Source organism: Durio zibethinus, chromosome 16, assembly GCF_047325235.1.
Source record: "Durio zibethinus cultivar Kanyao isolate XHJ-2024 chromosome 16, ASM4732523v1, whole genome shotgun sequence".
NCBI classification, from domain to species: Eukaryota; Viridiplantae; Streptophyta; class Magnoliopsida; order Malvales; family Malvaceae; genus Durio; species Durio zibethinus.
Genome location: NC_143177.1, coordinates 21,150,611 through 21,166,295, shown reverse-complemented (window position 1 = coordinate 21,166,295; position 15,685 = coordinate 21,150,611). Strand labels below are relative to the sequence as shown.

The following is a 15,685-nucleotide window of genomic DNA, read 5'->3' as shown; positions in this document are numbered from 1 at the left end:
TTAAGACAATGAACATAGGCCCATACACTTAACCTCCGTATGCTCTTGGGCAGAAGTAATTAAAATTTTTGAGTTAAAGGGTTCAAGGATAACAAAAATGGTACACCATTCTTCAAGTCTCCTAAAAAAGAAAAAAGATCTCTTCATCTTGCATGACTCCTTCATCTGCTTCCACTTGAATCATGAGAAAGTTTCCTCTAATCTCATTACCAATTCCCCTTGTTCAACTTCTGTCGACCCAGGATAGACATGCTCGATTGAACGAAAGGTTTCATACAAATAAAGGAATACCATTTTTCTATCAATCAAATTTTACCCTTTGAGGCGTGCCATTCTCTTTTTTTTTTTTTTTCAACATTACGTTCTTTTTATCAACAGCTGTAGGCTTATAGCCTAACCTCCATCTTTTTTTGTTTTCAACTGAGCATGGTGCTTTTGTAATTCATTGTAGAGCTTTTCCTAAGCCTTATCCGACTCATAAACCCTTACCAACAGTCTGCTTGATCACCATATTTGTAGCTTTTGACAATTGAAAGATCGGTATCCTTAACCCTTCTCTGACGTAAGTAACATTTGCTACTTCAAAAGCTCTGAATGAACATTCGATGCTTCTTCTACTGCCTCAATGTAGGGAGTAGTTAAAGTCTTTGTTACCAATAAATCCTTCTCACCATCCACACAGACTTATTTTCTTTTCATGATGAATTTTACCTTCTGATATAAAAATAAAGGTATAACTCTAGTCGTGTGAATCTAAAGTCTTCCCAATAAACAACTATATGCAGGAGTTATGTCCATTACTTGAAATATGACATTGAAGATATAAGGATCGACCTGTAATGGGATCTCTATATCATCAATTACCTCTCTTTGTGCCCCATCAAACGCTCTTACAATCATATGACTATTTCACATGTGAGAAGGATCCACTGAAAGCTTTGACAATGTCATCGGAGGCATAATATTAATAGACGATCCATTGTCAATTAGTACTTTGGCCATAGTGTGGAACTTACACTTGATAGTAACATGTAAAGCTTTAACATTATCACGTCCTTCCAGAGGTATTTCATCATTATTGAAGGTGATAAAATTTGAGGCTATAATATTCTTAGTCATGTGATCTACCTTTTCAACAAAAATGTTATGCTCGACATAAGCTTGGTTGAGCACTTTCAGTAAAGCGTACCTATACGGCTCAGAATTCAATAGTAGCGACAATAAGAAAATACGAGCTGATAATTTATTTAGTTAGTTAAGCACACTGTACTCATTATGTTTAATGATATTTAGAAACTCACAAACTTCTTTTCTGATATCAGTTTGTTAACTTATACTTTCGAGCTTACCACCGGTTGAAAATCTTGGCTTTCCTTTGCGTCTTCTTCTCTTATCTTATCTTTTCTTTTTCTGGCCCTTTCTGATGTTTCAAAAGTTTAAATTCAACCACTTCGGGTCATTCTTCCTATTCCTGCTATGTTGGCAGTATTTTTCATACTTGAATTATTTGAGGTCGTATCAGGCCCTCGCATCACCACATCATAATCATATCTCCATGGGACTGCTTTATCGGTCTGATAAGGGAATGGACTAAAGATATAAATGGTCATCGATGTCTTGGAAGAAGAGATGGTTTTTTCAGTTAAGGGCTTCGATTTCTCATTATAGTAGACAGTGAGAGGTTTGGGGATAAAAGACTTGCCAGGATGCTCATCACCCACTGTATTCACACCATTTCCATCAAATTCATCATAGAATTCAATAATGTCCTCATCCATCAAGCTCACAATGTTTGTTTAAAAACCTCACAACTTTGGATCGAATGTCCAATTATTTTCTTATTGTATTTACAAAAATGGTTAGGGTCTTCATGATTTCTTTTATCACCCAAAAATAATGGTTGAATCATGCTCGTCTTATGTAAAGAGTCGTATACCCGTTCAAAAGGGGTCTTCACTTCATCCGTGCATCTTTTAATCTTCACATTTTTTTTTTTACCCACCATATTGATTTTCCTTTTGGTGTGATCCGACAAAGGGTTTCCACTGACACTTGGCTTGAATTTGGTATCAAAAGATAAAAGCCCATCATTTATTAAACCTTGTACCTTGTGTTTAAGTACCGTGTAATTTTCAGTAGAGTGTCTTATAACTCCGTAATGATAATTACACTTGACGTTAGGGTCATACCAACTTGGGTAAGGTGATTTTAATTATTTTACATAAGAAGGAGCGATAAGGTGGTCTTTCACTAACTGAGGGTACAAATCGGTGTAAGACATAAGAATTGGGTCAAAATGAGGTCTTTCTCGATTATTATTATTCTGTGAGTTTTTTTTATTGCTGTTTGGGTAGGTTGATTGGGTAAATGATCGAGTTTAGGGTGCAGAGGTGTAGTTGGATGGTTGAGGGTGAAAACTTGGTCTGGGTAGTGGTTGTTGAGGTGCTCGATAATGATATGGTTGTTGAGAAATTTGGTTTATGGTAGGGTAGTAAGGGGGGTATAGATTATATGGGACAAAAAGAGATGCAAGGAATTTCTGTGAGTAACAACATGTGTCTCATACTCTTTCTTCTTTAAAGTTATTGTCTTCTTTTCGAGCCCTTTAATTTTGTCACTTTTGATAGCGTTCTCTATCATCTCTCATGAGATTACCATGTCAGAAAAGTTTTTTGTGGCATTCTCTACCAACTTGTCATAGTACGAGGCTTTCAGTGTGTTGACAAATAGCACAATTATCTCTTTTTCAGTCAGTGGTGATTGGACCTAGGCCGCTGCATCTCTCTACTGATGTGTATATTCCTTAAAGGTTTTTGTTGATTTTTTCTTCATATTTTGTAATGACAGCCTATAAGGGACTGTGTCTAAGACATGTTTATACTGAGCAAGAAAAATTTTGGCTAAGTCTTTTCAAGAACGGATCTTACTTCGATCTAACTGTACGTATCATTTTACTGCTGAACCAATCAAACTATCTTAGAAATAATATATCAATAGTTTGTCATTATAAGTATAACCCGTCATCTTTCTGTAGAACATGATAATATAAGCGGAAGGACACTTTGTTCTATCATATTTCTTAAAATCTGGGGTCTTGAATTTTGGTAGGATAACCAAGTCAGGCACTAGGCTCAACTCATTAGCGTCAACAATCCCATAAATGTCATTACCTTCAACCGTTTTGAGCCTCTCCTCAAGTTGATCATACTTGTTTCAAAATTTTGAATTTATAACAGGTTTTAACATTTCGCGATACTTTTTTGTTTAACAGGGTCATCAAAATTTGGTACCATGATAGAATCAATTGGGATAGGTCATGATTTAGTATTCAAGTAGGTCGGTTGTTAACTTGCAGGATGATTGAAATAAGAGTATGGCTGTGCACTTGGTGGTTGTATGTGTATACCCCGAGGAACTTGAACTTGAACTTGAGCCTGAGGTGGAGTGAATTCTGGAGGGTATAATGGGTTTTTCATATTAACCTCATCCCTTGTCCTTGAGCACCAGCGACTCTTTTTCCTTTCATCGAATCAGATAACAGTTGTTTTAATTCATCTATTTGTGCTTCGATACTTTATTGTATTTTCATCACTCTTTCTCGTATCTCTTCTTATGCCCTTTTGACCCTTTCAAATCTAGCTGTATTCTTTTCTTCCATAGCTTGAGTTTGAAAATGAGTATTATATCTATGCAAAATTGATTGATTTTAATTCCTCGACTTTGTTATCCTTGAACCTTAGTTTATTAACCATGAATTAGATCTCATGATATAATATCGTTGATATTATTGTTAGTATTTACACTTATTAAAATGCATGTATGAAATGAATGAAATGTAAATTGAGGTACTGTCTTGGATTGATCGAAACAAAAAGAAACTTTGATTAACCATGGGAGTCTTTATACATCATCCGATCATTCTTGCATTAAAATCATAAAAACATTTGATTTGAGCATATTGCTCCCTAGCTTCATACAAAAAGTTCAATAATCTCTGACAGTGGCCTTGGGTTGGTATAATCTCTCGTTCCAATGCCTTCATCTTTTCAATCATGTTGCTTGCTTTTCAAACAGCCTTGTAGATTTGAGCAGTCAAATGTTCGATGTATTGTTGTCTCTCTAAACTTTTCACTCTCCATATCTTTCGAGCATCTACCTCCATATTGCAAGTGTGAGCTCAATAATCCTCTCTTTCTTACCATTAAACCAAAATCTTATCTATGTGACTTTGATTGCTTATCTGTTGAAGCTCTAAACTCATTAATTCATGCTCTAGAGCTTTTTTCTCACTTTACAAATTAGAGTTCTTATTTTGTTCCTTCCTTAGTTCAGCTTTTAGCTTCTCACTTTCTCTTTGGTACCTTACTACCTTTTCAGAAACTCTTGAAAGTTTTTCTTTCCATTCATACTATTCTTTGGTGAGTGTATAGATCATTTCTTTGTTCTCTCGAGCTCTATTCTTTCAATACTCTACCATATCTCGTAATTCTTATACATCATTCTTGGAACCCTTCAAAGGTCTATTGTCTAACCTTAATTTTTTATTTTTTTGATGCAGATTTTGTAAATCCTCTTTCAATACTTTTCATTCTTTAGTCAACTTTTGTATTGCATCATTTTTCATCATTAAATCATATCTTAGTTGGTTAAACTGATCCATTATAGCCATTTTTTCTTTCTTTAACATTTTTTTTTCAATTTCAAACTCTCTTTGGGCGATCTCAAAAGTTGACAATATCGATACTGAAATAGGAACTGGCAATTTTATTGAAACATCGGTTGGTAGAGGTCTAATTTTGTTAACCCTTTTCATCCTTCACATAAGGTAACCTTTTGCAACATTATCTGCGAATCTAGCTAGGCTCATTTGGTTGACTTGCTTCCATGCTTTGATGATTTCACAAACTTTTTTCACATAACTAGGTGTTTCATAATCAAACTCGAGTGAACTGAGCCTATGAGTCATAGGGATGAACTGTCATAAGTCATATTGTTTTTAAACCATAAAAGGCACATAACTCATTGCCCCTCATATTCCTAACAAAGGTACCTATGACCTATCTCCATAACTATACAAGATGGCCATCGGAAGCATCCATGGTGCCCTCCATATTACATCATCACTAGTGAACTTCAGAAAGAATGCCAACCACTAACTTTTTGTCCAATCTTTCCTCCATTCTTTAGCAACAAACTCTTTGATAAGGATGAAATGAATGGAGAATGGCCGAAATGATGTTTTTTCTTTTCCTCAAAATGGCTTCTGAGCTAGATAAAAATTAATTGCACATACCCTATAAATCATTATTCACTTTTTTTTTGACAAAAATTAAGTGATCTAATAGTCTCTGTCAAAATAGTTGGTGAGGGGTTTATACCTTTATCTAATTGCTCAAAGAAATCAATCACTGATGCTTTTATATGTCCTAACACCTTAGGAAATATCATCAATCCATACACGGCCAAAGCAAACACATCCAACCCCTGATCAATATCAATATACTTTTTTATGTACTTGAGCAGAAAAGCTGATGGGATGGTCTTAACCTCATTTTTTTCCTTCTTGTGCTTGTCTATCTCTTCAACCCCTACTTGTATGATCTTAGCTAACTTCTTTTTATATCCGATAGTTTTATGCTCCTTTCAATAGATCTTATCTTGATTGGTAGACTCTATTCGAAGTAAAGAAGAATATTTTTCAATCGTGAGGGCTAAGTCTTCTTGGTTGAATACAAAGCATCGATAAGATGGATCTCAAAATTATATTACGGCTCTCATTAACTGTTCATCAATCTTTACTGACATAAGCAATGCCACATCCCCGTATTTCTTAAAATTTTTTTTTCTCTCTGTTCCTCACTGTTTCCAAATAGCTTTCAATTTTGATATATCATTCTGACTGAGATCCATATGCACTGACTGTGGCAGCATCGATATGTGACCATCTACTAAGCAATCTCCTTCTTTCCCCCGAGTATTTTTTGATTGGCTCTTGACCTCTAGGTAGCTCTTACACACGGATGACATCTTTTAGGTATTTTGAAAGTTTTTGTTACTGAAGATTGATCTAAAACAATATCCTCTAAGAAATATGGCACCTATATGATGCATGTAACAAAATTGAAGAAAACAAAAGAATTAAACAAATTAATAATGTAAATAAAACAAATAAATAAAAAATGAGTAAATGAATGAGCAAGTATAATATACGTCATAATAGAATATACATAGTGCCCTAGTTTAGGTAATTTTCTTGTAACAGGGACAACATGGCTCTTTCTTAAGGTTGGACCTTACGGCTTACTATATGTCGAGTTAAAATTTACGTGTCTAAAGGTTCCCAAACTATTCCTCACATCATCTTCCGTTATAAACTAGTAAGGCTCATCGATCCTCACCCATTATAGGCTACTAACGGAATGGGTTCAATCTGAGTGAAAGTGTTTCACTAGCAAACACAGAGGTTATCACCTCACTAGAGTGTAGCTACTTCACTTTCTCCTAAAAAAGATAGAGCCCGGGTCTAGAGCTCATGCATGAATATGCAAAGTGTGTGTAAAATAATGTATTAATCGAAATACCATAAACACGCAAATAAAATCACGACTAACATACAATTTATCTTATTCGTTAACATATATATTTTTGAAAAATCAAAATAAAGAGATTAAATGAAACGTCAAATAAAACCAATTAAATCTAACAATTCTTAATAGTGCATAATTAAAAGTTTTGGCTTGACTTTCGAATTAAGGTCCTAGTAGAGTCGTCAAGCTGTCGTAACGATTTTGGGATCGCCAAACGTAAAAGACTTTTAAAATCGAAATAAATGAGAGAGTCACCACCAATCTTTGTTAATGTGTGATTGGCCACCGAAAAGTTTATCTTTTTAATGAAACTATAAAAATGAGTTTAAAGTTTATAAAAAAGATAAATTTTGATTTACAAAAAATCAGGTTGGGTCCGGGAGTCAATTATATGTGAGGAAGGATTAGCACCCCCAAAATGCCCATAAATTGGTACCATTTAATTATGCCCTATTTTCAATGTTGGATAAAAATGGTTTCAATTTGAAATTTAACACTAATTCCCTTCATTTGAAAAAATAAAATTTTGTTAAAGCTCTTTATTTAGGAATATTGAGAAAATCTTAAAGTTAAAAAATTATTTTAAAATTCTCCAACATCTAGACAAAATTTAAAATAACTCTTTTCGCTTAAGATTTAATACGATAATCCTTAAAATAAAATAACAGTCTTTATAGAAGATAATTGTTAGTGACCTTCCATCATCTAGGCAGAGTACCAAGAATTATTTCCTTCGAAATGTTATTTTTATTTTATTTTATAATATCACAAATTTTTTTTTAAATGTATTATTCTTTTTTTATTATAAAATATTTTATCATCAAATAGTAAATAAAAATTAAAGAGAGAATAATGATAACACGTTAATGTATGTATGCTAATGAATGTCATGTAAAAAGAAATGCAATTTAAAAGTTGGGTTCTTAAGTATAATGAGACCACCCCGACTCTCCAATATCTAGGCAGAACTTAGGTGCGACTGTTTATATTTAAGAATCCAATTTACTATTATACTTTTTACTTATTAATCTTATTATTAATGCGAATTAAGAACTTGTGTGAAAAAACTTAACGAAGTAAAGTTTCCTAAACACCGCATCATCTAGGCGGCATTTGGGAACAAATTACTTCAAATGAGATTTTCACATGTGTCTTTAAGATTTTCAGAATGTTTTGAGTAAGGGCTTGAGTAGAGGTTTTAAAGGCTAGGGTTTTAAGATTTCGAAGATTCAGATTTTAGGATTTTGGGTTGAGTTTTAAGGGTTTTAGGGTTTGGTTTTAAGGTTTAAAAGGTCTTAAGGCTGAATTTTAGGGTATGAAAGGTTTAGGATTTTGATTTTAGAGTTTGGAGATTTTAAGGTTTTGATTTTAAAAATTGAGGTTTGGGGTTTTGATTTAAGGGTTTGGATTTTAGGGATTTGGATTTAAGGGGTTTGGATTTAAGTTTTAGTGTTTAAGGTTTCATTTTTAAGAAAATGCGAACATCTCTAAAAATCTTCAACATCTAGGCGAATTTTGGAGCAAGTCCGATTTTAGCGATTTTTAAAAATTAATAAAAAATTTCTTATGTATTTCTTTTTTATGAAAATTTATTAATAATAATTCTTCAACATCTAGGCGAAATTATTTTTAGGAATATGTTTTATTCCCTCCAACATCCAGGTAAAAAAAATAAGAAAAATTATTATTATTTTATTATTATTATTTTAAAGCATTTTTAATATATATTTTTAATTATTATCTTACTTATTTTATTTTTATTATTATTAAAATAATTAAATATTTATCTTAACAAATTTAAAAGTTCATCATGCATAAATATAAAAAATACTCAAAATAACAAAAGTAATAATATATAAAAAAATCAAAAAATTTTTTTTTTACCTGACTGGTTTAGTCAACGGCAGTTCGGTTGGATCGAAAAGAGTTCAGTTCGACGTGCGGTTCGGTTGAGCGGCTGAGGAGCGATTTGGGCTGATCTAAGGAGCGGTTCGGTTGGTCTGGTCAAATCGGTTCAGATTTACTGAGGAGCCGAGTTATCGGGTTGGTTGCGCAGACCCTGGGTCAGTTTCGGGTCCACGCAGGAATCCTCCCCTGTCGAAACGACATCGTTTTGAGTTGTTTAATTTTCTATATAAACCTCAAAAAAAAAATTTTGCTCATTTCTTCTTCTGCTAGAAAAAAAAATCTCCCCAGTCTGAAAATGCTCTTTGGCTTCGACGAAGTCGAGTGCCGTGCCACTGCGCCAACCGTAGTTGGGTTGCCGTCGGTGATCAAAAAATTTTTAGAATTCACAAAAATGCCCTTTTCAACTCCTTGAGCTCGGATCTACTATCTTTTTCACGAAAAAAAGCCCTGATTGATGTAGATTGAGGTTTGAAGATTTTTGTTTCTTCTCTTTTTTCTTTTCTTTCTTTTTTTTTGTAAACCGAAGACTGATTTGATTTTTTTGTTCTTGCCGAGAGCTTCGATGCTGAGGTTTCTCCCTGCAAGGAAGACTGTGTTTCTCTTTTTGTTTCTGTATTTTTTGTTTTTTTTTTTTTTTCTGTTTTTGGTTGGTGTGGGTTTTGTTTGGGGTTGTTGAAGGGAGAGGTTTCGCTTGGTGTTTGGGCTCAAAACGAAAAGGTGCTGAGGGTAGTATGTCTGGAGGTTTCGAAGATCTGTCCAAAGATTTTCGAGAGGAGGTGTCCGAGAGAGGCTGAAAGGGGAAACATTGGGGGCTTTATAGGGTTGAAAATGGTGGTAGCCAATGGAGCACTCGTCTGGCGAGGTATGGGTGTGATGGTAGGGTAAGATTGATGGTTTTGAGCAGTTGAGGCAAGTGAGGTGCAGGGGCTCTGATGAGATTGGGGATGGTGGTGACAGGGTGAATGACAGTGGTTGGTGGCAGTGGTGGCGTGTAAGGCCCATTGCCATCCTGATTTTTCTCTTCTTTTTTTTTTTATTAGTTATCACTTTTATTTTTATTTTTTTATATTAATTAAATTAATATTATTATTATTATTATTAAACCAAAGATTGGAAATAATAGATTCGAACAAAATTTGATGTCTACAATACCTGGTTCAATAGATACCAGCGATGGAAGTGAAATCTTAAAATGGAGTAAAGTGAAAATGCGCAAATTGACTACGGAATTCGGGAAACATTCTTCTCCCTTTCATCATCTGATCTCTGAATGTGTGTCGTTTTTCTTTCGAAGGTTGCCCGTCGAATAAACCATTGCTTTCTTGCTAGGTGGGTTGGTTTGGTTAGGTTCCATCGACAACCATTTTTCAACGAGTTTCATTTTTTACGACTTCTCTTGTCTTGTCTTCACACATTAATGCCAGTCCCGCACTTCATATGTCAAATTCAAACATCAAGTTTTTGCTTTGCTTTTTTGAAACTATGTTGGTTTTATTCAAAAACATATATCCTTAAATACAATTAACACGCTAACAATGGATATATTATTTGAATTATTTATACTACGAGTTGTTATCTTTTACCTTTGTGCATATCTAAAATATTACTATATTCACTACATCTTTTTGTTAATTAAAAGTAAATTTTACCTTAATTGCTAGTGAAAAGTCATTTATGTTTGAGTTTTATCTTATGGGAAATCTAAAATTTTATTTAAACGTTTTCTCGCTACCCCAAGTCGTATTTATAACATATGGTTTACGGAATGGAAAATTCTTGGTTTTTAGTTTTATAATTTTCTCATCAACTTTAGGCTTCGAGGAGATCAATTAATAAAATATTTTTTACACAAAACAAGCCACAAACTAAGGAAAGATTACAATGCTCTTAACTTATTAGATATTATCTTTTAAAAATAATTATATAAATTAATTAAATTAAATTTTAAATTCAAGATTTAAAAAATAAAAGAGATTTAATTACAATGTTATTGTGAAATTTTAAATAATTATTATAAATTAATAAACAAAAGAAAAAAAAGAAAGAAAGTAGTTATAATTAATAAAGCAATAAAATTCGTCAAATAAGCATGATTTGTATCCAATTAAATCAATACTATATTTGCTTTAGGGAAAAAAAAAAGAAAACATAAATATTTGACCCATAATAATAGATGATGATGATGATGATGATGATTGTCAAACCATGGAACTTCCCTGTCAACACCACTCCACTTCACAATTCCAAATGCTCCAAAATCCATACCTACTCGACTATCCCTCTTTTATTTCGAACGAGGAGTGAGGACCACTAAAATTAAAGATTTACCCAATTCTAAGCTAAAGCCAACAACTGAGGTTTCTCTTTGCAACTTTGGCACATTGTCACTGCTTTTCCCATTTTCCCTATTCAACAAGGCCAGAACTCTGCCTTTTTTACCTTTGAAATGCTCTCCAGCACTCCCACTGGCGATACGTGCCCCATCACCGTCACTCTCTTGCTCTCAAGATCTATACTGAACGATGTAACCCCTGGTTTTTCAAAAAAAAAAAAAAAATTGAACTTCGCATTAGCCAAATTTGGTCAAGTCCTGAGGCAAGAAAAAAGACTTGCATTTATTGTTTCCTATCTAAAGCAAATAAATACTTGTTGACCAAATTAAGGTGACTGATCATGTGATGGCTTAATCCATGTGGAAACAATTGCTAGTTTACTACACTTTACAACTGGTTGGCTCAACCTCAGCTTGAAGGTGTGGCTTTTGCACCAAATGTGGACATTCAATGCCCCCCCTTTGCTTTGGTTGGTGCAACTTGAAACAAGCAAAAAGGCAGAAAGGTCGGTCCTTGACTCTTTTATGCTAAAACTAAAGGGCCCATGCAGTTTGGTTTCTTTAAAAAAAAAAAAAACTTGACCTCCCAATTGGGTAAAAAAAAGTTCTTTTTTTTTTTTTTTTTATCAAGTTTTAGGTAATATTTGGTATCTTTTGTAAGATTATTATAATAATGTAATTATCGAAGTGATTTTATTATTAAGATGATCTTATTACTTGTGATTTAAAATCATTTTATTTAGTTAATAATAATAAATTCTTAAGAATTAAAAATTATTGTATTTAGTATTACAAAAATAAAATATTAAAATAATTATGCATATTATAATAGTTACACAAATTGATAATTTTAATATTGTTTAAAGATAATAATTTGTAAAATATTAAGAATATTTTATTTATTTTATAATAAAATATAATAAAATTATTAAATTAATAAATATATTTATTGATAGGTAAATTAATTTTTATAATATAAATTATGTAAAAAAATTTTGAATTAAAAAATAAATCTAATATATTAAATTCATAATAAAAGAAAAACAAAAAACTTAAATTATGCATAAAATGTTAAAACATAAAAAAAAACATATAAATTACTTTTGAACTTGTTATAATAAATAATAGTTTGGAAGTATAAAAATTAAAATACAAAATAATTACAATTTTAAAAAGAAAAAAATTTTTAATTTACATATTAAATGAATAATATTAACTATTCACTTTGGTAATAAAAGTTTTTCACTCTTTTGTATGGGAACTAGATCATCCTTCAAGATAGTGATATAATCACTCTCAGTGATCCAAAATTACTGTCACATAAAATCACCAAATGTTTATCAAACATAGTGATCTAATTACCATATGTAGATCATCATAATTTTTAAAGTGCTCACCCCATACTAAACACTACCTTAAAAGCAACACAAGTTTTCACATAGTTAAGTTCATTACTTGTATGATGCTATGATTTAACTGAAATTACTTGAGGAAATATAAGTAAGCATTGATTCGCACATCGATTTGATATTAATATGATACCTTCCATTTTGGATAAATGTTTCTTCACTTTACCAGCACAACCTTGACAATGAAGAGAGACCCTCATGACAACCACCTGCAATTACTCATTTACAAGAGAAAAGGACTGTCACAAATAGAAGTAGTTGTCGGATAATGGCTTAGCTCTTGCAGACATGCCTACGTTTCTTCTAATCCTTGCTTGAGTAGAATTTTCATATTACTATACGCTATACAAAACAGGCCAGTTGATTTTCTGAGTAAAATCATTTTCTTGTAACTAATTCAAATGCTGTTGCTTCAATATATGATTGTCATTGACAGAATTAAATGCTCCTTGAAAGACAGGTGAGAGTATGCTAAATTATGTCGGAGAACCAAACCGACAAGGAACGCAAATCTCAGTTATATGTCAAAAATAGAAGGGACTGTCAATAAGTATGTATATTCTGTATAATGGAGTTTATGTATGGATTTTCTTTTTATACTAAGGTAATGAAGGATAGTGGTGGCATAGTCAAAGACTGACCTGGAAAACATGCTCGGATGAAGCTAGTTGAACAGATTTCTGGAGGGGCTTTGGCTTCTGTTCTTGATTTTGTTCCCTTCTGACAAAGGGAGTGACAATTGGTCTCTTGTCAGCTCCAACAAATCGTCGAGACTCAAAAAGCCTAGAGTACCTGGCATTGTTGATTAATCTGGTATCGTCTATAAGGAGTCTGTCTAGCCTTCTTGGCGCCACAGCCGAGAGAGGATCAGCTGCCATGCACGATGCATTTACTGCTGTGGACTGGCACATGAAACCTCTCATCTTACCATTCTTCATCTTTCAAACAACAGGAGGAGAGGACTGTGGAGGAACAAGTTGTCAAGATAAGGAGAATGGAAACCTAAGGAGAGAGCTATTGGGCAGATGGAATTGAATGTAGGCTGTGATCTGGTGAGTAAAAATGTGAGAAGTATAAATAAAAAGGAAAGAAATTATATGCATGCTACATTTATGACTTAGCTAACGAGGTCTTGGAGGGCAGTGACAGTTTTTTTTTTTAATTATTATTATAAAAAGGCCGCAAAAAGGATTACAAATATTAAGATTTGAACTCCCCACTTTTTAAAGATGACTGCATGAACCAAGCTTCAATGACAGTTTTATTTGCATTGTTATAATATACCCTACTATGTTAATGTTTTCACCTTCCTATCTTTGTCTCTGCTTAATGTTGAAAAGCGACTGATTTCTGGCATAAAATTACCCCAGGATGACTGAAATATCCTTGCTAATTCTTTGGTATACCATATATGGAAATGCAAATAAAATTTTATTATGATTGAAAGAAGAAAATCCTGAGAATTATTGGCAGAATTACATCATCAATAGGAATAAATATTATTCCCATTGTTGAAGAAGTGTAATAGTTTGTCTCCCCAAAAGTTAAAGAACAAAAATTTGATGTTTAAGTAAGTTATTGTCGAGAATATTATTGCGTGGGAGCCAAAAATATCTCGCCAGCATGTTCTGTTTCTAACTATCCATTATAACATGTTGAGAAACAAGGATAAAGTTATGTCTTGAAAAGATTTGTGAGTGATAAACATAGTTTTGAAGGGTTAAATGTGTTGAGGACAAAAGATCCAAATTGTTGGAAAATAAAGAATGGTGGCAAAACAAGAACAGAGGAATAAGAGGGAAATTTCAGTTAAAAGTAGCGGAAGGGGTACAATAAATGAGTTTACCAAGGTTAGACTGCCAAACACAGAGCTGGTGACAACTAACATTTCAGTCTTTCTGATGCTGCTGCCCTGTCCATCTGTCTTGTGTGTGTCTCATATGAGCATGGTTTTAAATTATTGAAATTGACCTGCCAATTGCCATAGTGCCAATGCCATTATTTCTCAAAGCAAAAACTTGAGTAAATGTCCCAATCTACCAGGATGAAGTAGAAAAGGCAATATCTATATATATATATATATATATTATGTCTCCATGTTACAGCAAAATGAATTTGGTTTGTTTGAACCATTATAATTGCTACTGCTGCTATTTTTTTATATTCAATTTGAATTAGGTAGCTAAATGAACTAGCTGATCAGTAATCAAAGAGGAAGTGTTGTGCTAATCCAGTCTATACCAGACAAAAAGCAGATTCTTACGATCTCCAAAATGTTTTACTACAATTTCTAATGGCACCATCCTCTACCCTGGAGTGGTGCCGCAGTTGGCTACCTCTTAGGGCTTGTAGCTTCTTGAGTGATCCAGTGGTCGAGAGTTCAGGCCTCCCACTCCCCATAAGTCTATTTATTTAAAAACTAAAACTAAAAGTCTAATCCAAATCAAAGAAACGTGACTTTACAACTCAATCATTGGGGATTTTGAGTTGAAAAATTACCATTAGAAAAACAAAAACCTAAAAATATATTTGTTTGAATTTAAAACTTTTAAAAATTAATATATAATAAATTTAAAATTTAAAATTTAAAATTTAAATTTCAATACATATTACTTTTTTTTTTTTTCATTTTTTGTCATAACGTATAGATTCGTAGACCTACTGTTAGATGTGGATTAAAAGAGTCGTCACCAATTTTTTTTTATTTAAGTGTGATTGACTACCTGATAGAATTTGTCCTATTTAAATAGAAGTCCTAATATTGACTTAGATATATTTAAATAGTAAATTTTAATCCATGAAATCATATTTCAAAATTGAGAGTACGGTTACATATAAGAAAGGTTATCGCACCTTCACTGTGCTCATCCAAAGGATGATACCAATTTTGATTTCAAATTATCCAAGCCTTAACCATATTTATAATTTATCAAAATATTTAATATTGAAAATTAATCTTAAAATTACTAGTTTGGTACTAATTTAAAATAATTCTCTCACCTCAAGAGTATTCATAGAAACTAATGTCTCACCCTGAAAAAGCTTCATCCTCGTATTCATTTAAATTTTAATTAAAGAAATAATCAATAAAATCTTTCAATAGTTTGACAAGATTTACTTTGATGCAAATCTCCTAATAGTTTGGTGAGATTTCTTTGTAAATTTATTTTTAGAAAATGTATTAAAATTTATTAATCCTTCAAAACGGTGCACTTCAATTACATCTCTTCAATTTTTTTTTCAGACATCTTTCTTTCTCTTTCTGCAAATCTTTTGCTTCCATTTTTCTCATTTTATATTCTAGATTCTTTTTCTTCCCATCACCTGTTTTCCAGTGCTGGTCCATCATTTGGCCATCGTCAACCTCTACCAACATGGGTCACGGCTACCTCTTCTAGTCTCTATTTCTTCAAAGCATCGATCACCAGATACCTTAAACTTAAAAGTTG

The 15,685-nt window shown here is 32.6% G+C and overlaps 1 protein-coding gene across 1 annotated transcript; it reads right to left on the bottom strand.

Moving 5' to 3' along the window:
* Window positions 1-10,532: 10,532 nt before the first annotated feature.
* Window positions 10,533-13,322, bottom strand: LOC149514420 (uncharacterized). Its single transcript, XM_089745013.1, has 3 exons — window positions 12,878-13,322; window positions 12,370-12,445; window positions 10,533-11,026 (listed from the first exon to the last, which is right to left on the bottom strand). The coding sequence occupies exons 1-3, from the start codon at window positions 13,172-13,174 to the stop codon at window positions 10,905-10,907; spliced, it is 495 nt and encodes a 164-aa protein (XP_089601139.1). The 5' UTR covers window positions 13,175-13,322; the 3' UTR covers window positions 10,533-10,904.
* Window positions 13,323-15,685: the final 2,363 nt, after the last annotated feature.